A 21517-nucleotide genomic window follows, 5' to 3' on the forward strand; every position below is an offset into this window, starting at 1 on the left:
CCCCCTACTGGCAGACTGATGCCCTAGGGTCACTCTCGCGAATGTGGCTAACCCTGGCCTTTTGAGTTCTCACCTGGTGCAACAAAATAACCGTGAACTCAACTTTATACTTGCATACTCTTAGGTTTTTTTGGTAAAGTCACGTAGGTAAAACTAAATAAAAATAATAAATAATAAAAATAATAGAAATAAAAGAATAAATCACTGTATTACAGAATTTACTGTATTACAGTAAATTCAGCTGTGACGGTCCCACCTGATGACGGAGACTTGTGCTGCCTCCGAAACGTCGTGATTTATTATTTTATTTCTATTATTATTTATATTATTTACTTTTATTATTTATTTTTACCTACGTGACTTTACCGAAAAAACCTAAGAGTATGAATCTTTGCAGTCACGAAAGCTTCAAATCTATAATTTATACTTGCAATTCTGCCTGCATTCATATCACTTTGTTTTGCTGTACAAATATTCGTGTAAAATGTGCCGCCATATGTGCCGGCTCATCATTAGCAGCCAGGCCTCACAAGTGATGAAAGAAACCTGAATAATAATAATTATTTTATGCTCATTATGAAGATTATCCACCCCCTGTCCCCTCCCCCCCTCGCCCCTCCTCCTCGTACCTCCCCACTTCCCCCACCCCCATAGGCTTCTGTGCCTTACCAATATACTGGCCCATAAGCCACCACTGAAGACCATCCTTACCCGAGTAATCATACCACTGCAAACACCACAATACCGTCTCTTTTTCTGCTGCCATGGCAGGTGGACATCTTCCAAAGGATGCAGAAAGCTGGACAAGTGACCCAACAGGAGCAGTTTCAGGTACATGTGAAACAACCGAATCACTGCCCATCACTGCTCTGACATCACGTTAGCTCTCAGAAGCTAAGCAGGGGCGAGCCTGATTAGCGCGTGGATTAGAAACTACTAAGTTGGCGAGGAGATTGCAGTCCAACAATGGATTCTGGAATCTATCTGCACGGAGGTTTGAGTGTGTTACCTACTCGTATGTGTCGGTTTGGACTGCGTCCTCAAGTTTCCTCCCACATTAAACCAAACATTCGTTAATTAAATCGACCAAGCACTCCAATGAGTGAGATTAAATCCTAGTCGATGGTTGACTAAGCCCATCATTATCCCACGTTCATAAAACTAATACAACTTTTGGGGAAATTAATCGTGGTCCTTCTATATAAAGACTATCCTGGGCCACAGGAATGTAACATCTCCACCACTTGCTTAGTACCACCAACAGACATGAGCACGATCACTTTATTCATTTGATCAGATATACATTTTGACTCTGACTTATCAGTAAATATTAAAAGCAGGGCATATCATGCAACGAACAATATCTAACAATACTGAAAGAGGGGAGAGCCTGACTTATTGTTATGCAACTGATACCGCTGAGACTTACAGATTTCTCACGACAGCTGCTTCAACAATAGGATGTCCTGGAAAACTTACCTATACTCGTTGCACTGGATATACTGAACTGAGATAACAAACTTAGCTGCAATGAAGTGGGGTAAACAAGTCAGGGTATATTTAGTTCACTGCTGATGCATTGGGTGCCTACACAAATATTGTGCTAAGTTGTGACCTTATTGAATTACGCTAACAGAGGAAGTTTAATTAAACTGTGCAGTGAGATGGATGTGTGTGTGTACGTGTTTGTGTGTCGGGAGCGGTAGTTGAGTGGTTAGCGCGCTGTGCTAAGAACCCGGCGACCCGAGTTCGATTCCCGCTCATGGCCAACACCAGTGACAAATATCTTAACTGGTCCTGCCCCCCCCTCCCCCTAGGTCGACTCAACCTCAAATTAGTGTGGTGTCTAAACATCGCCACTGGAGAAACAACGGCGGTCGGGTGTGGTGCTGGCCACCCCCCCTCCTCATGTACCGTGCTGGCCTTCATAGGCGCTCGCTAACAGCACTTGCCCCAACAGTCTGTGAAGGCTACACGGGGGATCTTTGTCTTTATTTGCATGTACCCCCACAGACTTACCAGCGGCTGCGCGAGGGTCAGGATGTCCTGGAGCGTGGCTATATGGCCGCCAAGCAGCAGCACCAGATGGCTCAGAGAAACTCAGCTGGCAGCGGAGAGTTTGATGCCAACAGGTTCTGTGATTCAGCCAGCAAGAGTGCACTACCTCACCCCATGCTTTAATATTCTTTACATTTGAAAATTCAGCACTCGAGGCGGAAGGGTGGCTCAGAGGTCAGAGCGCTGAGTTGGCACTGTTCAGATTCTGGGTTTGATTATGTTGGTTGCACTCTCTCTCTGATGGCATGTTCTAGTCATGCGAGTTGACTTTCTTGCAGCTTGTCTGAGATGGGCACCTCTATTGTCTTCTTTCTCATTTCTCCATGTCTGACCTAAGTCAAATGTTGTCATTCCTGAGCTCCGTATCATCCTCATTTTTTGTGGTGCTCATCATTCATCTCCTTTCTAGAGTCCAACAACAAGTCGCCCATGTAAAGACAGGTTTTATTACACTGCTATAAATGTCCCTCTTCAAGCTTCCTCTCACACATCACTCCATTGCTCTCTGTACATGTCGGCCGAGTGTAGTTTGTTGTTGTTGTAGTTGTCATCCCGTGACTTCCCACTGCTGGGCAAAGATCTCCCCCCATTGGCTTCCATTGCCCCCCTTTTCACAGTGCCTCCTGTCCAGTTGTGACCCCCGAACTCTCTGATGTCGTCTGGCTGCTGCTGCTGCCCCTTCTGCTGTCTCTCTCTCTCTGCTTCTCTTTCCTTCTTGCGGTCTCTACTCCCCGAGTAGATGTTTGTCTCTTGTCTCTCGTCAGCTGTTTTCATGACACATCGTGACCATTAGCACTCAATTTCCTTTGCTTTAATGACAGAGTTTGCGACCCCTGTTCTTTCTCTTATTTATATAACTGTTTATTTATGTATTCTTTATCCTGTCTCTTCCACTTACTCCAAGCATACTACTTTCCAGAATGTTTTGGTGAACCTGTAGCTTTTTTTTTTACGTGTAGTATAGTTACATGTGGTATAGTTATTCATCTATTTTTGTACTCGTGAGGTTTTCTGGGGTGGGCTGCGCGTTGAGCATTTCTTATCGCAGGCTCTCACCAAGCATTGCTGTGGTGGGCTTCTTCAGGAGGCGAGTTAAAATTAAAATGCTCGCCACGAGGCCCAACACGGAAAAGCCTCACTTGCATTGTCAAGCGCCTTCGAAATAACGTAAGTGGCTCAATTTACATTGCGTGCATTTTAAGCAAATCGTCTGTTGTGTTACAGGGTGTTGGAGAGTGCCATATTCCAGTTGGGCATGCAGCTGGAGGAGATTTCCGAGTGCATGAATGAAACGCCGAGGACACCGCTGCAGTTTGGGGACGATGACACGCTCCTCCTGCCAATCGCGCCATCGGCTCTCGCCCCATCGCCTACCTCACAGACTCCGTACCCTCACGTATGTTCACAAGCATGATCCGGCTTGAGGTATTAGCCTGAGCCATTAGCGAAAGAAACAAAAAAACACACACAATACAACTGGTACTGGCCAAATATCACGATGCTGATACATTGCCTATAAATTACTCAACTGGGATTACACTTATAAATATCGCCCCCTACTATGAGAACTGTGCGGTACCCTGCTGAAATAGTTTTTTACCAGGTCAGTGAAGCTCACCTGGTCTAAACAATCATAATAAATAATAATAATTGTGTTAATTACGGTGGCCTGTCAGCATTCGCAGCCTGGATTTAGCTATCGTTTTTGGAGCTGAATGGTGAAAAAAACCTAAGAGTATAACGTAGGGGGTGTAGCATGGTGTTTATTATTATTATAATCAGCAGTTAAGTATTGTTGAAGTTTTTTTTTATGTTTTCTTCCTCACCTGGTATACAGGAAGGTGTGGGTTCAATTCCTGACCCCTGTATATTTAGAATTCGCGTGATCTCTCTCCCTTTGGTGGTCACATGGATTTTTCTTCTGGGTCCTCCAGTTTTTCCCTCCACGTTTAAAAATCTGTGTTAATATTTTTTGGCTTTGACTATAAATGACCACATGTGATGATGATGATGATCAGATGATATCAGCCACTTCGACGATCTGTCATGTGTGGCCAGGGCACCTCTGAAAGAGAGCTAACAGCTCAGTGGGATTTCCCTGATAGTAAAAATAGTTGAGTAGTACATTTCTTTATTTTTTTCCTCTCGTTGGCTATGGCCCCATGGGTGCCTAATGACAGGCCACCACTGATGTCTGCTTGCATGATGTATGTATGTTGAACCTCTTTCGCACTGTACGTAGCCAACCATGATAATCGGAGGTGCAGGGGAAGGACAACAAACTAAACACAAAAAAGAGTTCTAGAGAAATGAGTTTTCAATCTAGATGAATTAAAAGTGCATAGCCTCGAGTGGCTTCCTAATATCAGAAGGAAGAGCGTTCCAGACGGCCGCAGAAGCGCATTTGAAAGCAAGCGATGCGGTGACCGTCTTTGTTCGATGGCCAGCCAAAAGCCGCTGATCCTTTCTGTCTCCACCAGAGCCCACTGCCGGATGCCACTCAGCACCGTGGGGCGCTGAGCATGGAGCTGAGCTCGCTCAACGGAGACAGCGACAGCCCAGGGGCCCTGCTGCTGGGACTTCCGCCACCCCTGACCTCGAAGAGAGAACGAGCCGAGATTGAATACGCACGTCTCCTTGGCCAGTGAGCTGCGCAGCACCTGAAGACTCGCACACTCCAGTTTTCAAATCGAAATGGCAAAGGGCATTTGGTTTTCGCGCCGCTCCTAGGGCACACGGCGATCAGGATGTCGCTGTGTTTCAGAGACACAGTCCGTAGCCGTTTCACAGTACGGGGGCAATGCTAATGATGTGCGTTTCTCAAATTGGTCATTTACGAGGCATTTATTTTTTATTTTTTACATAAGTCACATAATGGAAAATGAATCGTCCACCGTGAAGCGGACATCACATACGTGTATTGTGGTTAATACACCCGCGGTATTAACGAGGGTGGCCGTGGGGCCCTAACCGTGAACCCCTCTGCAACATGGCGAAGACGCGCCACTGCTCGGCAACTGTCATGACCCAAACACATCACCACACATCACACTTCACCACACATCACCACAGATCACACATCACCACACATCACCACACACGAGACATCGCTCCTGCCCAAACTGCTAAGGACGATTAACACGCCTTCCAGAACACCCCCCCCCCCACTCCCACCTACTGCTCCATTCCTGGATAATTTACAGCCCTAAGCAGAAATTATTACAAAAAACATTGGCGGAGAGATGTAGATGAGAGATAGAGATGTAGTGAGATGGTATAAATCTAAACAATAGCAGTGAGATGCAAGAAGATAGATACAGATGAGACAGAGATGTAGAGGCATCGAGATATGTAGACACGAGAGAATGGTGGATATAGATGATAATAGATGCAGACCAGACAAGGATGGGTGCAATTAATTTCACTTTTCATGTTAATTAATTTGTCATGTTAACAAGGATATGAATTCTAGATGATTTTTGGTTCACCGATATTCTTTTTACGTAGAGAGGGCCATTTGAACTGCTTGGGGCCTTGAGCTTTTGCTTAGTTTTCTTATGCCTAGTGCCACGGCTTTACATGTGTGTGCCCAATGTATGCTACCTGCATTGACACTGCATCCAAAACTGCAGATTTCTCCTGTCCCTACAGCCTAATTACACGGCACGGACTGCAGGAGTAGTGATCCTCGCTCACCTGGTCTCACAGGCCAGTGTTGATTAATGAGCAGTTTGAGAGCCTTGAGCCGGATGCTGCGTGGACTATGTGCCAACACAAATCTTCCTTTGCTAGAGATGGCTCCTGCCTTAAGCGTGAGCATAATCCTTGATGATTTGGGCACTGGATTTTTTTGAGATTTTTGCCAGTCACTCTCGATGCTGGAAAATGTCCAAAAATGTTCAAAATATCACCTGGAAAAACTCGTGGCCTTTTATGCCTGCGCTGAAATCTGGGTTTACAAAGGATTTAAACAAGGACCAAGCCAAATATAAAATTCTATGAGATCAGAGTGAAGCCTGCTTTGAAATTATTTTCACTCTCGTGAAAGTTATTCGTTGGCTTATGGACAAGACCGGGTATGACTGAATAATTGCAAGAAGCATTATTGGTTGGTATATATATGGAAAATAATTTCCATAGTTATGGAAATGCAGTAAAAAATCGGGTTTAATAGCGCTGAAGTGACTGTTTATGTGTTGGTGGAAATTGTATTTTCCCATTATTTGGCAATTTTGTTTTAAGCAAATTGGAAAAATAAAAAATGGGCAAATGTCCATATATATGTTGGTGGAAGCAGCCTTACGTCCCATTTATAATTATGCATTGCCAATAAAAAATGCCCCACTGCTCAAATGAGTGTGGAGGCATTGATCATCTCAGACGTGAAAATTTCACATTCACATTTCAGAGGCCAGTCACTCTATGATAAGACCACTGTTGACAAAGTGGTGCTCCATTAATTCACCATTGACAGATTTTGAGCTGAGTGAATCCACCAAAACTTTGATTTGAAGTTGCAATCTTCTTATTGAGGATCGCACGCTCCAATCACAGCACTGTCCAGACAGTGGCTGTTAAGCCAGTCCATGAAGGGAGCCTCGTTTTGTTGAGGGATTCATCTGCATAAAGAAATGTGTGCACTGAAAGAAGGGGCATTGCCTGAAACGTTGCCTTTAATATAACAGTTTCTTTTCAGGGCCACAGTTTTATTGAGTAATGGATATAATTTTTTACTATTATTTGTGTCTGTACACCACTGTCAAGGTAGCATCACAAGTTATGTTTACATATATATGCATATTTATTCCTGAGCAAAGCAATGCAAAGCCCAATCGGCTTCCTTAAAACAAGACCACGTGTGTCTTATCGTTACTGTTCGCCGTGGCAGGTACAACAACTTTAAGACGCTCCCAGACGCGTTCAGTTCGCGAGCGATGGACGCGGGCAGCGGGGACGGGGCGAGCGAGCGGAGCGACTCTGCCAGCCCCGACGGTGGGCGCACGCCTCGACCGTACGTATCATGTGTGTGTGTTTACGTATGTTGAACTTCTGTTGCACCGTACGTATCATGTGTGTGTGTGTACGTATGTTGAACTTCTGTTGCACCGTACGTATCATGTGTGTGTGTTTACGTATGTTGAACTTCTGTTGCACCGTACGTATCATGTGTGTGTGTGTACGTATGTTGAACTTCTGTTGCACCGTACATATCATGTGTGTGTGTGTACGTATGTTGAACTTCTGTTGCACCGTACGTATCATGTGTGTGTGTGTACGTATGTTGAACTTCTGTTGCACCGTACGTATCGTGTGTGTGTGTACGTATGTTGAACTTCTGTTGCACCGTACGTATCGTGTGTGTGTGTGTACGTATGTTGAACTTCTGTTGCACCGTACGTATCATGTGTGTGTGTTTACGTATGTTGAACTTCTGTTGCACCATACGTATCGTGTGTGTGTGTGTACGTATGTTGAACTTCTGTTGCACCGTACGTATCGTGTGTGTGTGTTTACGTATGTTGAACTTCTGTTGCACCGTACGTATCGTGTGTGTGTGTGTACGTATGTTGAACTTCTGTTGCACCGTACGTATCATGTGTGTGTGTGTACGTATGTTGAACTTCTGTTGCACCGTACGTATCATGTGTGTGTGTGTACGTATGTTGAACTTCTGTTGCACCGTACGTATCATGTGTGTGTGTGTACGTATGTTGAACTTCTGTTGCACCGTACGTATCATGTGTGTGTGTTTACGTATGTTGAACTTCTGTTGCACCGTACGTATCATGTGTGTGTGTGTACGTATGTTGAACTTCTGTTGCACCGTACGTATCGTGTGTGTGTGTTTACGTATGTTGAACTTCTGTTGCACCGTACGTATCATGTGTGTGTGTTTACGTATGTTGAACTTCTGTTGCACCGTACGTATCGTGTGTGTGTGTGTACGTATGTTGAACTTCTGTTGCACCGTACGTATTGTGTGTGTGTGTGTACGTATGTTGAACTTCTGTTGCACCGTACGTATCATGTGTGTGTGTGTACGTATGTTGAACTTCTGTTGCACCGTACGTATCATGTGTGTGTACTATGTTGAACTTCTGTTGCACCGTACGTATCGTGTGTGTGTGTTTACGTATGTTGAACTTCTGTTGCACCGTACATATCATGTGTGTGTACGTATGTTGAACTTCTGTTGCACCGTACGTATCATGTGTGTGTGTGTACGTATGTTGAACTTCTGTTGCACCGTACGTATCATGTGTGTGTGTGTACGTATGTTGAACTTCTGTTGCACCGTACGTATCATGTGTGTGTGTGTACGTATGTTGAACTTCTGTTGCACCGTACGTATCATGTGTGTGTGTTTACGTATGTTGAACTTCTGTTGCACCGTACGTATCGTGTGTGTGTGTGTACGTATGTTGAACTTCTGTTGCACCGTACGTATCGTGTGTGTGTGTGTACGTATGTTGAACTTCTGTTGCACCGTACGTATCATGTGTGTGTGTGTACGTATGTTGAACTTCTGTTGCACCGTACGTATCATGTGTGTGTACTATGTTGAACTTCTGTTGCACCGTACGTATCGTGTGTGTGTGTTTACGTATGTTGAACTTCTGTTGCACCGTACATATCATGTGTGTGTACGTATGTTGAACTTTTGTTGCACCATACGTATCATGTGTGTGTGTGTACGTATGTTGAACTTCTGTTGCACCGTACGTATCATGTGTGTGTGTGTACGTATGTTGAACTTCTGTTGCACCGTACGTATCATGTGTGTGTGTGTACGTATGTTGAACTTCTGTTGCACCGTACGTATCATGTGTGTGTACTATGTGGAACTTTTTTAGCACCGTACGTATAGTGTGTACTTATGTTGAACTTCTTTAATACCGTACGTATCCAACCGTGCTAATCGGAGATGCGGGGGAGGGAAGGGCAACAACACTAAACACAAACGTCTCGTATATTTGCGGAACCACGGCGTCACCGAGTCTGTACACGAATTGCCGACGATGTGCGTCCAGCGATGTGCGTCCAGCCAAGGGTTAAGGTTGGGGATAGAATTCCATATCAGACGCCTGAGCGCAGATGTTTGAGATGGATGGCTTTACATTTTTCAAGTGGTGTTGCAGGACAATTCTGTCCAGCAGATTGTAGCCTGGGGATGAAAAAAAAAATACAAACAAATTCAGGAAGATTGCAATGATATCAAGGTGAGAATTACTTTACCTCTCCAGAAGATGAAGAATGCATGATGACTGGTGATTGATATTAACTGCATCAGAACATTAACAGGCCAATGCACACATCTCCTTCACGAATGGACAATTAAAGACAAGCCACGGTGCCATTCTGGCTATGCAACACAAACTATGGACTGGATAATAAACCACTGTAGTCTGTACTCCTTCAATGGAGGGATATCAAAACGACACAAACTCTCTCCTGAAGCCCTCTCGTGGAGAGCAAACGTCGACATTGGCATTTGGCTTTAACATATTGCCGAATAGAGTAGAATTAAAATGCTAAACTAAAAGTTCTCAATATACCTACAACATTCAAGTACAGGTGTCTGACACATGTGCTTGAAATTCCGTGGCAAGATAGGTTAAGCATTGTGGATGTCTGGAAGAAAACATGGCAGGTGAGTGTTGTATATTTGATTGGGCAAAAGACGGTTGCGCTGGGTGGTACATTTGTGAAGGATGGGGCAGGGCTGGTTACTGAGGCCAACATTGCAGTGTATGTATGTATGTTGAGCCTCTTTCGCACCGTATTTAGCGAACCGTGCTTAAACTAAACTATTCAAACTAAAACTATTTTTATCTTACTAGGTAAGGCCCACTGAGCTATATAGCTCTTTTTCAGAAGCGACCGAAGTGGCTTTTCACGGGGAAATATATAGCAGCCAAATACTCTGAATGCTAATCGGAGGTGCGGCGGAAGGACAACAAACAATGAGTTTTCATTTCGATTTAAAGCTTTCGTGACTGCAGGCATTCATATTCTTGGTTCTTTCGGCAAAGTCACGTAGAAGGGAAATAATAAAATAATAATAAAACAATACAATTCCAACGACGTTTCGATTGCAACACAGACAATCATCATCAGGTGTTTGTGTTGCAATCGAAACGTCGTGAGAATTTTATTGTTTTATTTTTATAATTATTTTATTATTTCCCTTTTACGTGACTTTACCGAAAGAACCAAGAAAATGAGTTTTCAATTAGAAAACAAGTTTGCAATTGGAGTAATCTCCACAAGTCCATCGACCAAGGGGGGAGGTCTATGATCAAGTGGTGGAATACTGCCAGAGCAGATCCTGGTGGTGGCGTGTCTAAATCCCAGAAGCTGCTGGATCTGGCAAAGGGTCGAAAGCGTTGGCTAGGTGTGGTGGCATCAACGCTTTTGGCCATGAGTACATCTCGCTCGAGCGACGACACGATGCACCTGCCTGCGCTCGCCCCCGTAGGCGGACGCCCATGTGGCCGGCGCGTGCCTCTCCTTCAGCCACGGAGCACGACGGGAAGGCGGGAGGGGACGCCGCTTTGCGCAGCGGTCGCCGAACGGCTCAGCACAGCGGCGCGGCGGCGGTGGCGGCGGCGGCGGCGGCGGAGCACCACGCCACGGCGAAAGCAGAGGTGGCGTCGGGCGTCGCCGAGACCGCTTGACATTTGTGGCACAGGCTCATGGTTCAGCGACGGTCCTGGTTAACACTCCGGGTGTATTGAGCAAAAAATGCACGCCGTTTGCTGCATGGTGGACGGTAAAAATCCCGGGATGGTATTTGTAAAAGAGTAGGCGGTCTATTGCTGGTGCCCCAGTCCAAATTTCTCAGATTTAATAACTTATCTGCAAATAATGTAATCCTGTAACACCATGTATATTCGCCCCCTGCTGGCTGACAAGAGCTATGAAACACCATAGGTATCGCCTTCACGATAGCCGTTGTGTGCTATGGAAATTGTGTGATTACCAATCACATTACATTATACTGGTAGGAACCACCTGGTTCCACCAGCCCACAAGGGATTATTGTGTCCGTCCGTCCGTCGTGCATCCAAACATGGGAGAGGTGGGGCTGGGTGGAGAGCGGAGGGTGGGGAGGGGCTGGGTGGGGAGGGGCTGGGTGGGGGGTGGGAGGGCTGGGGCTGGGTGGGGAGGGGCTGGTCACGGGCTTGTGCCCGCCCTCACAGTTGGCCATATTTGTGGAATACACCACGCCGCCGTTGACCCTGGCCATTGACCGAGCAACCCAACGTTCCTACCAGCTCCCTCCGCAGGAATGTGTTTATAAAATAAGAATAAGTTTAGGTCATGAATTTGATTTCTGTGCATTGTCAGGTGGCTTTGTGGTGAGACACTCAGAAGGATTTGAGTTCAAATTCCAGAATTAAGGAGTCGATTGCCCATCATCCGTGCATGGAAATAAGTACCGCTTCATGGGAAGTCCACAGTGCTTGTTCTATGGACAAGATGACACCTGCCATAGTAATGTGGAATTTACAGTTTCCTTGGGGCCACCAACAGAGGTGAACACTGCCCCACACTCATTTGAGCAGGTAGCTTCTTTCATTTCTCATCCATCAACTGCTCAAAATTGTCTCTTTATTGTGCACTATAGGGACATGAATACATAGTTGTAATATAAATAGACGTAAAATACATTTAGATTATCATGGTTGAATAAAAAAGACTGGATAAAAAGCTTACATTTGGCATAAACTAGAAAATATAAATACCAAAGATTTTGACTTGGGCCCCAAAAAATGTAAGCTGAGAGCTTATAAACACAATACAGTTAAGTCTCTTGCATTTATACCTACGATCCGTCTTCAGTGAACCAAGCAGTTTTCCTCCCATGGATTGTGTGACGTTGAAGCCAATAGCAGGGAAAGTCTACTACCGGTTATCGGTAGAGCATATTGATATTGCACGTTGTATAATAATGTAATTATATTATTTAACTTTATAGTCTTTGAGTATGTCTTGAGCGAATATATGACTTTGTACAGACAGCACGTAAAATATCACAAGCTGCATTCATTGAATGAGCTAATTATATTACAGCATGTATCACCATCATCAACACCATCTTTACAAATGTTTAATTCTTATTTACCTCTAAGAGGTCTCAGAGTGCCAACACTTTTTTTTATGATCCATATTAAAGTTGAAAAAACATAAAAATCGTAACCAAAATAAAACATACAAATACATAGAATGTGTCCCATCTCAGTGCCAGGCAGTAGAGGCTATGCACGTGGCTTGTAATCCATCACTTGAGGCAACGAGGGTTGGTGGATTACACACACATATTTGTAAAACTCCCGGTAGGTCTCGAGGAGAAAACGTTACAGCAAAATGTGGACTCCACCTGGTTCCATCTGTATGGGATAGAGTGTTTCCACCTTGCACACGTGGGTTTTTGTATAAACACATGAATTGGCAGAAAACATCTTAATAGACGAAGGACCACAGAGCTTGGGCAATTGTTGGTAGTGCCAGCTCCCCACGTAGCTGCTTGCTTTTCCTGCTTGTCTTCGAGATTGCGGCGATTTAAGAGTTGAAATTGACAGCATTAAAGTGAGTTATTTGACTAAGTCAATCCAACCAAGTTATAAGTGGTGATTATTAGTGGGGTGGAGCTGTGGTGTAGTGATTTGTGCATGGCACTATTAACCCGGCGACCCAAGTTGAATTCCTGAACGAAGCTCACCTTGGTGGCGAGTGATATCTGAACCGGTATTGGGGCACCTCCTCCTTTACAAACTCACACTGACCAGCGTGGTGAGGTATGATTACATAACACCCGTGATCGGCATGGCGCGGGGAAACATTCATCCAGCAGTACACTGCCAAAAGGATGCGTGCATGTACATTTACTATTTGAGTACAGTGAAATCTCACTAGACTTCCTGTACTTGATGTCCCAATTTTTAAGTCCAACCAAAGCATTCGCATTGATACAACTGCTGGTCAAAGTTCCACTAATTTACATTTTTGTGCATCTAACATTCAGTTTGGCCGGTCCACTTAACATTGTTATATTGGGTTTTCACTGTTCTACTTTTGTGGGAAGTCAAGAGCTGTTAGTCTATTGGAAAACAAACTGGCCCCAATTATAGGAATGAGAAATTTCCACTTTTGGTCCTGGACCACCAATGGAGATGAGCACTTGGCTACACGAAAGCAATTCATCGTTTGTGTGGTTCCCCTGGCGAGGATTTGTCTGATCATTGCGTCCGTGTCCCTTGCCTCGCCTGCGACGGCGCCGCGTTTTCTAGCCGCGTGCGCCGGTGACGCCGAGGGCCCGGGGAACACAGCCTCGCGCAGCCACGAGCCGCAGCAGCCTGAGCAGCGGCACGGGCGACGCTGCCAACCGTGAGCCCCGGCCCCGTCCAGCGCGCCGTCCGGCCGCCGGCACCAAGCAGGAGGTGAGAGCCGGCACCCCTCCGTGAGGCGTGGGAGAGGGCGGATGTGTACACCTCGCTTCGGCTCTTTGCCATTGTGCTGTAAAGCTCTCCGATGTCTTTTCAAACAATAGCAAACTCGCAGGTTAACCACACACAAAAAAAACACATCAGGGCGTTGGGCACGGATGTCAAATATGTTTCCTCCCATCCTTCAGGTGGTTAAGGCCGGCGGTCAGAAGCTAGCGGAGGTCAGAGGCAGCTCGCCTGTGAGATGTGCGAGCGCACAGCGGTTGCGGCACCTCATTAGGGGCCAGTGGGAACAGGCCCCACTGATGAAGAGAGAACCTCAAAAACACTTACCTGTTCATTATAGAGATGATAAACTGCATACACCCCCTGCCTCCCCTCTCTTTCTCCCACTACCCCTTGTTCAACCACGGGTCTCAGGGTCTCTAAATAGAGAATGAGAACCACTGTGACACATTTATTTATTTCAGTACTGAGACACCTTGTTGCAGTCACCCAAGGAGTCTGTGATGGCTCTGGGAGTAGATCATCGTGTGTTGAATTTTAGTAAAATTAATCAATGTTTATTTTAACAGCTTAATAAAAAAAGTGTTAATTTCACACTCGATGCCCGCTCAATGTTACACATTGTCAAGCCATCACCAGCCTGGTGCTTGTTGTTGTGCCCCAGTGTTGTTGGAGATATTTGTGTTTATTTGTGTCCCCGTCGTGCGTAGGATCGAATCGTGTCACCGGAGACTGATAGCGGCTTCGTCGGTTCAGAGAGCGGTCGGCTCGGAGCAACGCTCACGACCCCAGAAACAACGATGCACGTGACCAGGTCGTCTGCCCTCGACCCTGTATCTCACACAGACAGACATATATAGATGACCCTGATGGAGCGGGTGACTGATGTCAATTTCAATCATGTTCTAGAAGGCTTGTCAAGGTGGAACTTGACCCAATTATAGTCGAGGGCTCCATTGTGGGCATTCCAGGGCAGTGCAGCAAAATCTATCATTGTGCTATGCTATGCTCCAATGGCTATGCTGCCCAACTTCACAAACCCATACTGACCAGCGTCGTGAAGTATGGTCAATAACCCCCACGACATTCCACGGTCGGAGGTCCTCTACCAGCAGCGATTTAACAAAATGCCGATACACATTAATTCAAGCGGTTCGCTTTTCACGTGAAAGGTAAATGCACGCACTAAATAAGCACGACGTAGTTATCTTTAGTGCATGCTGGTTAGTGATAAATCTGGATTAATAATATCTCCTTTTGCAATGCAATGGGAGATTTGCGTGCAACGTGCTCCATCCTCAAAGCCTACAACTCTCTCTGATCGCTCCACAGTAGAGAAGGGGGGGAACTTCTCCTGATAATTGTCTTAGGGCCCTGGTGTGATGGAACGCCAGGCAGGCCGGGGTTTGTCCAAGAGAGCGTGAGACAATTCACGGCAATGCAAAGTCGCACAAGGGGCCACAACATCTGTTCTCAGTTGCAGCGCTGGCTCCTGCCCAGGCGTGACTGATTTCAAACCCCAGCATGTTCATTGCAGGCTTCTCGTTTTCGCAAACAGGCATCCCAGTGGCGTCGAAGCGGCTCCGAAACAACGCAGGGCGGGGGCAGCGCCGCGGGCAGCGCCGCGGGTCCCGCAGGATGAGGAGGCGAGGGCGACTGGCGCGGGATCCAAGCGGTGGGCCGCGGGTGAGCAGACGAGCAGCACTCGTGGAGACGTCACGCCCATCCGCGCCACCGCACCCCGCCTCTACGTCAGAGGCGCGGGGAGGGATGGAGAGAAGGGGGAGATCTCCACCCCACGAGGTGAGCCCATGCCTTATTCGGCACGCTGTCCAGCGAAGCGTCGTGATGTGCATAAGGGTTGTTCATGTACGCGTATGTATACGTATGTATGTTGAGCTTCTTTCGCGCCGTACGTAGCAAAATGTGCTAATCGAAGGATGGAAATGGTCAAAATTTCCAATGCAGGACCCTCCTGAAAAATAGTCTTATTAACAGAAGATCAGTGTCTCCCCATAATCATACAACTTTTACTTGTTCAATTTTGAAAAAGTTAAACAATTTGGATACTCAAAAGAGTGTTGTGCAGTGCCTTATCTCTATATTGTATTTAAAGAAAATGAGAATAAAAAAATACCGAAATAGTTTTTTTAAGCAATGCCAGCATAATTGTCAATTTAACATAGAGCAGGGATCTTTTCCATTCATGGCCCTTAGCCAGTGGCGGAAATTCCACAATCCTCTGACAGGGAGCATCCATTCCCAAAGATGACCACTGTTAAATTGCCAGAGTGGTGCTAATAGTCACTCTGAATGGACAAATAACTTTTTTTTCCAACCCACACAGGATTTGACTTCCTAACTTTCTGATCACTTTCTGCCACAGCACCAGCCAATTCCTTATATGTCAAATGGGCGCATGCACCAGCTGCTGCAGCTGCCAGCATACGTCTGCGGCAGATATGACTGTGACTGACGCTACTGACATAACCAGTCCTAACAAGTGTCTCACAGCCTGCTGGATGCTGAGTTTTACGCACTGTCACCTGGGTTGAGACTGTGAACTTCCTACGCAAGTGCGAACAAAAAAAACTGAGATTGCAATGTAACATGACACATGTTCCCTGCTCCGTAGATCCTATTATAAGTGTCAGCCAGGGATGTGGCCAAGGTAGATTTCCAGGGCATGTGCTGTTTGCGACCACCAATTATAAAAAGCCAGCATGGCACACAAGGGGGTGGCGTAGCCAACACCACACAAGTGCCTATAATCACGAAGTATGGATTGTGGATTGGCTGGCCCCCTTCAAGACTGTAGATGAATTGTCACGGCTCGTTGGTCCAATTATATTCAAGAACCGATTCTCTTTTCTTGCCATTGTGGTTGTTGTAGCGCCGCTATGAGCTGCAGGGTTCTCATGAACCGATTACGAATTGCAAATATTTGATCCTTCCGTGCACAATTGGAGTGTTGTTTCGGGAGAGTATGAATTGATTGTAATCGATTATCTGATGCATCGTTAAATGCCTAATAATCGCCTATTTCCCCAGTTCTTAATTTAAGGCTAAATCGAATGGGAATGTCAAAGTTTAACTCTCACTCTCCAGTGATGATGTGCATAGCCTGGAATCAAACCACACGCACGCACACACAAAGACGCCTTAACTTTCTGTATGCGACCATTTAGGAGCCAATATCCCTGCGTGCGTAATGAGAAGAGTGGTGGTGGTGTAGTGATTAGCGCCCAACACTCCGAGCCGGGCAACCCGAGTTTGATTCCCAACCATGGCGAATATTAGTGGTGCCCGATCGCGATGAAATCAGCTCGTGTGCATGTGCTACATCACAATGCAGGATCGTGTGAGACGACAATGGCTTGGGGGAAGCCTTCATCCAGCAGTGGATTGATCATGGCCAGTGTTGATGATAACAGCGAATGGTTGCTCTGCTCGCTGCCCTGCAGCGTTGGCGGTGGAGGCGGTGAGGACGGCTGCACGTGCCACTAGAAGGAGCGCGGACGAGGGGCCTGGCTCGCCAGGCTCCACGCGCCTCGGCTCTGGCCAGCCCTCCCGTGGCAGGCGCCTCTCCCAGCTCAGCGACGGGCAATCGTCCCGCTCGTCAAAGCAGTACGCCGTCTTCCGTTGCGCACAGTTCAATTTCTCTATGCAACGTCACATTCTATACACAACTTTTAATTTTATACACACAGTTCAATTTGTGTACGCAACGTTACATTCTATACACAACGTACTTTAAGGTTTTTTCGGTAAGGTCACGTAATTTTTTTTTATAGAAATATTATTTATTTTAAATTTTTTACCTACGTGACCTTACCGAAAAAACCTAAGAGTATGAATCCTTGCAATCACGAAAGCTTCAAATCTAGAACTATACACAACGTTTCATTCTATACAAAAAGTCAAAATCTACATATAAACTTTAATTCTATACACACAGTCCATTTCTGTACACCCACTTCAAGTCTATAACACAGTTAACTTCTTGACTTAAAGCTTTCGTGACTGCAGGAATTCATATTCTTTGGGTCTTTCGTTAAAGTCATGTAGATAGGTTCAAAGAAAATAACATTATTTTCTCAAAGAAAATAGCATGATTTTCTCAAAGAAAATAACGTTATTTTCTCAAGGAAAAATAATACTATTTTCTTTGAACCTATCTACGTGACTTTATCGAAAGACCCAGAGAATATAGTTAACTTCTATACATCGAGTTGAAGTAAAAAAAAAGTTTACTTTCAGAAATAATGTAGAAAGCATTTCAGCATTAGCTCTGTCTGTCCATCCATCTGTACGTAATGGAGGAGGCACTATAAGACTCATAAATTATGATATAGAATATATCTTTCCTACAAGTTTTGTTTGTTCGGCCGGCTTACCCCATACAAAACTAACCAAATTGATCAAGTAGTCACTCAGAGCATAGACACACCAAGCAGAGCTCAAATTACCCTTTGCAACCGTATTACGAATACACTAATTCTGCAGACAGAAGCATGTGGGAGCATGTTTCACAATATGCAAGATTTGTTCTCATTTGCAGTGCATCACCCTGTCAGAGAGTAGTCCCATAAGAGGATATCTCGTGATTGCTGATGAGGTCGCTCCAACATATTTTTTATATTCACACCTTTTACATGCCCTGTAAAGTTTATTTGTGTGTCAATTAGACTGATGTTTTTTAATTGTTAGAGCTGGAAAAAAAAGCTGCATTGGGAAGAAAAAAAATGACTAATGTGTCTTTCTTGGCAATTATCGGTTACCAGACCGAGACCGTGCTTAGTGTTTATTATCCAGTAGCCTAAATGTAACATCGGTATAATACATTCATGTAATTTGAATACATTGTAATACATTCATCCTTACACAAATTATTAAATGCATGTATTATGCGCATACGAATGCGTCTCATGTTAATCTCTGAAAATGAGAACATGGCTTTAGTCATTTATTAGCTGCCTGGATTCAAACCCAAGTTCCCACTGGTCACCAACTCTGTAAAGTGCCTAGTTTTTTTTACATTGCAGTCATCAGTAGGGCCTCTTTTCGTTGCAAAGGTGAGATGAACCCATTATATACAACATATCAAAATCTAGTAACATGCCAATCTACTGGTGGATGAAGGCCTGCCCACACCTTTCATTCATGGGAGTTGTTTGACCTTACGTCACACGACGCTCAGTGTGGGTTTTGTAATCATGACTTATTTACCCGGTAAAGCCAAAGACTCTCTTTCAGGAGGGGCCTACTACATTGGGTGGTTTGGCCAACACCAATGACATTCTATTAGAGGACACCAGAGAGCCCAGAGAGAACCCATGCAGAACAGGTGGAGAACATGCAAACTCCACACAGAAAGGCACCCAAGACGGGAATCAAGATTTACTGTGCAGTGTATTGCCCACTGCACCACTGCTCCACTTACAGAATTATTGAAAAAAACAAGAATTGTTACACACATCATTTGATGCATTTATTCTAAGAGAAGAATCGTTGTTCAAAGATCAATCAATGCATCATTGCACTCCTACAATGTAAAATGTAAGTATTGCAGGAGTGATGGTTTGGTGCATGTGTTGTTGAGTGTATTTAGGTTCATGGTGGCGTGGTTATTAAGTTGGCGTGGTTATGATCTTTACGTACGACATTTTCATATGGTGCTTTGCACAAAATTTGTGCTCTGAATAATTAGTATAACCCAGTGGTTGGTTTTATACATTTGTTTTATGTCCTATGCTTTATGTGCATGCCAACAAGCCATATACATCTTTAAAAACTCAACTTCTGGCCATTATCCAAAACGTCGCCAATAATTTATTGTCCTTTTTAAGGCCACAGAATTATTCACGAATGAGACTTTTGTTGGTTTGTGCTTGTGCACTGCTGCCAACACAGTATCACCAAATACATTTTACAACCCCCATCACATTAAATTTGGTTCTGCACTTAATTTGTCCAAAATATCACCTCTAAAAATAACAAAAAATCATGATCACATTCCAAACGTTACTCTTGGAAGAAGAGTGGATAGGAAAGTACTACCCATTACTGTGTGGAACAAAGGTCACTCAAAGGTCACTTCAAGAATCTCAGAGGCACCTCAATGACACCCGTCTCCACGAGCCACTCTTGAACGCGAAGGGTTGCACTGCCGTGTGAGAGATACTAATTTACGCTTCATATCATGACATTAAGCCGATCGCACAATTGGGATCAGTATCCACAATCTCTGCTGAGCACTTCACCCAAGATGTGCTCTCGTTCGTACCTCCTAGGGAAGCCATGCTGGCACTGCAGTCAGAAATCGCCAAACTGGGGCGGCGCCTGGAGCAGAGCAAGAGGCCTGGCCACGTCGCCCGGGACCCCGAGAGGTCTCGCGAAACCTCGGCATCGTCGTCCGGCCGATCCCGTGGACGAACCAGGCGCCGCAGCCTAGTGCCGCCGCCGGCTCCCCTGGCGAGCACGACCAAGCGAGAGTGCGTCCTGGCACTCACCGATTCACACTACAGACACTCGCTCACCGGCGGTCGGTCGACTCCGTATCACCCTTCTGTCATGGTTGCTGTTCCCATGAACTTTCACTTCATGATTTCTTCTGCCACGAGGATTCAGCCTACCCGTCGGACTGTTTCATCTCGTCCGTGTTGTGTTCAGCCACCATACTACACAGGACATGACACTTATCTTTCTTTTTCTTTACCGGTACTGCTTGATGTTGGATCTCCCTCACATCATCGTCTCTCCCCTTTTCCCAAGTTCATACAATATCTTTGCTCCATTCAAGAGACTATAAACTCTCATCTATTAGAGCTTCGATCGCACTGTGTGTTGTTGCCCAGGGCTTTTGGGCCAGTGTTCAGCAACCATGAACTCTTCCCTTCTCAAAACATACATTTGTAAATTTTAGATCATTTAAAAAAAATGTCTACGCCTTTGAAAATACATTTCCTATTCATGCACGCAATCGTAGTGACTATGAGATACAGTCACCTAGCGATGGTGGTCAGTGGCATTCAAGTGAGGGGACACGTCAAACAGGAATCCCACCGTGGAGCTGGAGCAATGGAATCATCTCTTCTGCATATGCGAGGTGGATCGTTCCATTGCAGGGCAGCGAGATATAGCTACAGCGGGTGGGAGGCCTTCATCCAGTGATCATGCCTGACGATGATGGTGACGACGGTGAGTTGGCATCGGCACGCGAAAAATAATTAACCATAACCGTCATAATCCTCGTCAGCCGTGATAAATCCACTGCTGGATGATGGCCTCCCCATCACAGGCGATGATGATTGTTGTCCTCTTTCAGGAAAGCGTCGGCAATGGGACGTTTCGGACACGTGGCTTTGGCATTTGGACGGGCGCCGAGTTCAATCTAACACTGCTCTCTATCCCTGCGCCGTTTAAGCAAAAGCGTGGAGGACCTTCACCGCGAAGTCGTCAAGCTGCGGGAGGAAGTGAGATCGAGATTCAGCCAGTCGCAGCCTCCTCCCCTGCGCTCTCAACACACTCACTGTAAGTTCTATGAGGGGTGGGGGGGGGGGGGTCATGGGAACATATACCAGACTCTTGTAATGTGGGATTGCTTCGAGCAAAGTTAGGCTCGTAAGCTAGTTGTGTTGCGGATTGCAACCGATGCGCGTGAGGTTTTGAACCGTGCACAGATTGCGTGGGGCATTTATCACGGTTGAATGCTGGACGGCAGAAATGCAAGCCGTATTGTTATCGCATGCGAAAGTATCTACAAAGGCGTAATTTGGTGATTCGTTTCTTTTGTTACGTGAACGTGTGACTCTGATGAGGTGTAGGCCGCATTTGCTAAAACGGTTAAAACGGCGTGCACAGCTTTCAGTAAAAGACAACCTTCAGAGGCAGTGTGTATGGAAACATATCCATTTGAAGCCACTTTCATGTTCCACCTATGTGCGGGTTCACAACATTTTCATCAGATCGTATGCAGGCAAGAGTTTCTCATTGGCATATTA

The 21517-nt window shown here is 45.5% G+C and overlaps 1 protein-coding gene across 3 annotated transcripts in view; it reads left to right on the top strand.

Moving 5' to 3' along the window:
- Positions 1-21517, top strand: part of LOC144733920 (microtubule organization protein AKNA-like) — a 68082-nt gene that overhangs the window by 25601 nt on the left and 20964 nt on the right. For all 3 annotated transcript variants that reach the window (XM_078615934.1, XM_078615935.1, XM_078615933.1), the window contains exons 8-19: positions 772-831; positions 2014-2132; positions 3283-3454; positions 4539-4702; positions 6947-7069; positions 10538-10706; positions 13353-13502; positions 14225-14328; positions 15073-15317; positions 16979-17141; positions 19808-20008; positions 20941-21047. In XM_078615934.1, the coding sequence (XP_078472060.1) occupies positions 772-831; positions 2014-2132; positions 3283-3454; positions 4539-4702; positions 6947-7069; positions 10538-10706; positions 13353-13502; positions 14225-14328; positions 15073-15317; positions 16979-17141; positions 19808-20008; positions 20941-21047 (1777 nt within the window). The remainder of the gene's footprint in view (positions 1-771; positions 832-2013; positions 2133-3282; positions 3455-4538; positions 4703-6946; positions 7070-10537; positions 10707-13352; positions 13503-14224; positions 14329-15072; positions 15318-16978; positions 17142-19807; positions 20009-20940; positions 21048-21517) is intronic.

This window comes from Lampetra planeri, chromosome 49, assembly GCF_965212315.1.
Source record: "Lampetra planeri chromosome 49, kcLamPlan1.2.h2, whole genome shotgun sequence".
NCBI lineage: Eukaryota > Metazoa > Chordata > Hyperoartia > Petromyzontiformes > Petromyzontidae > Lampetra > Lampetra planeri.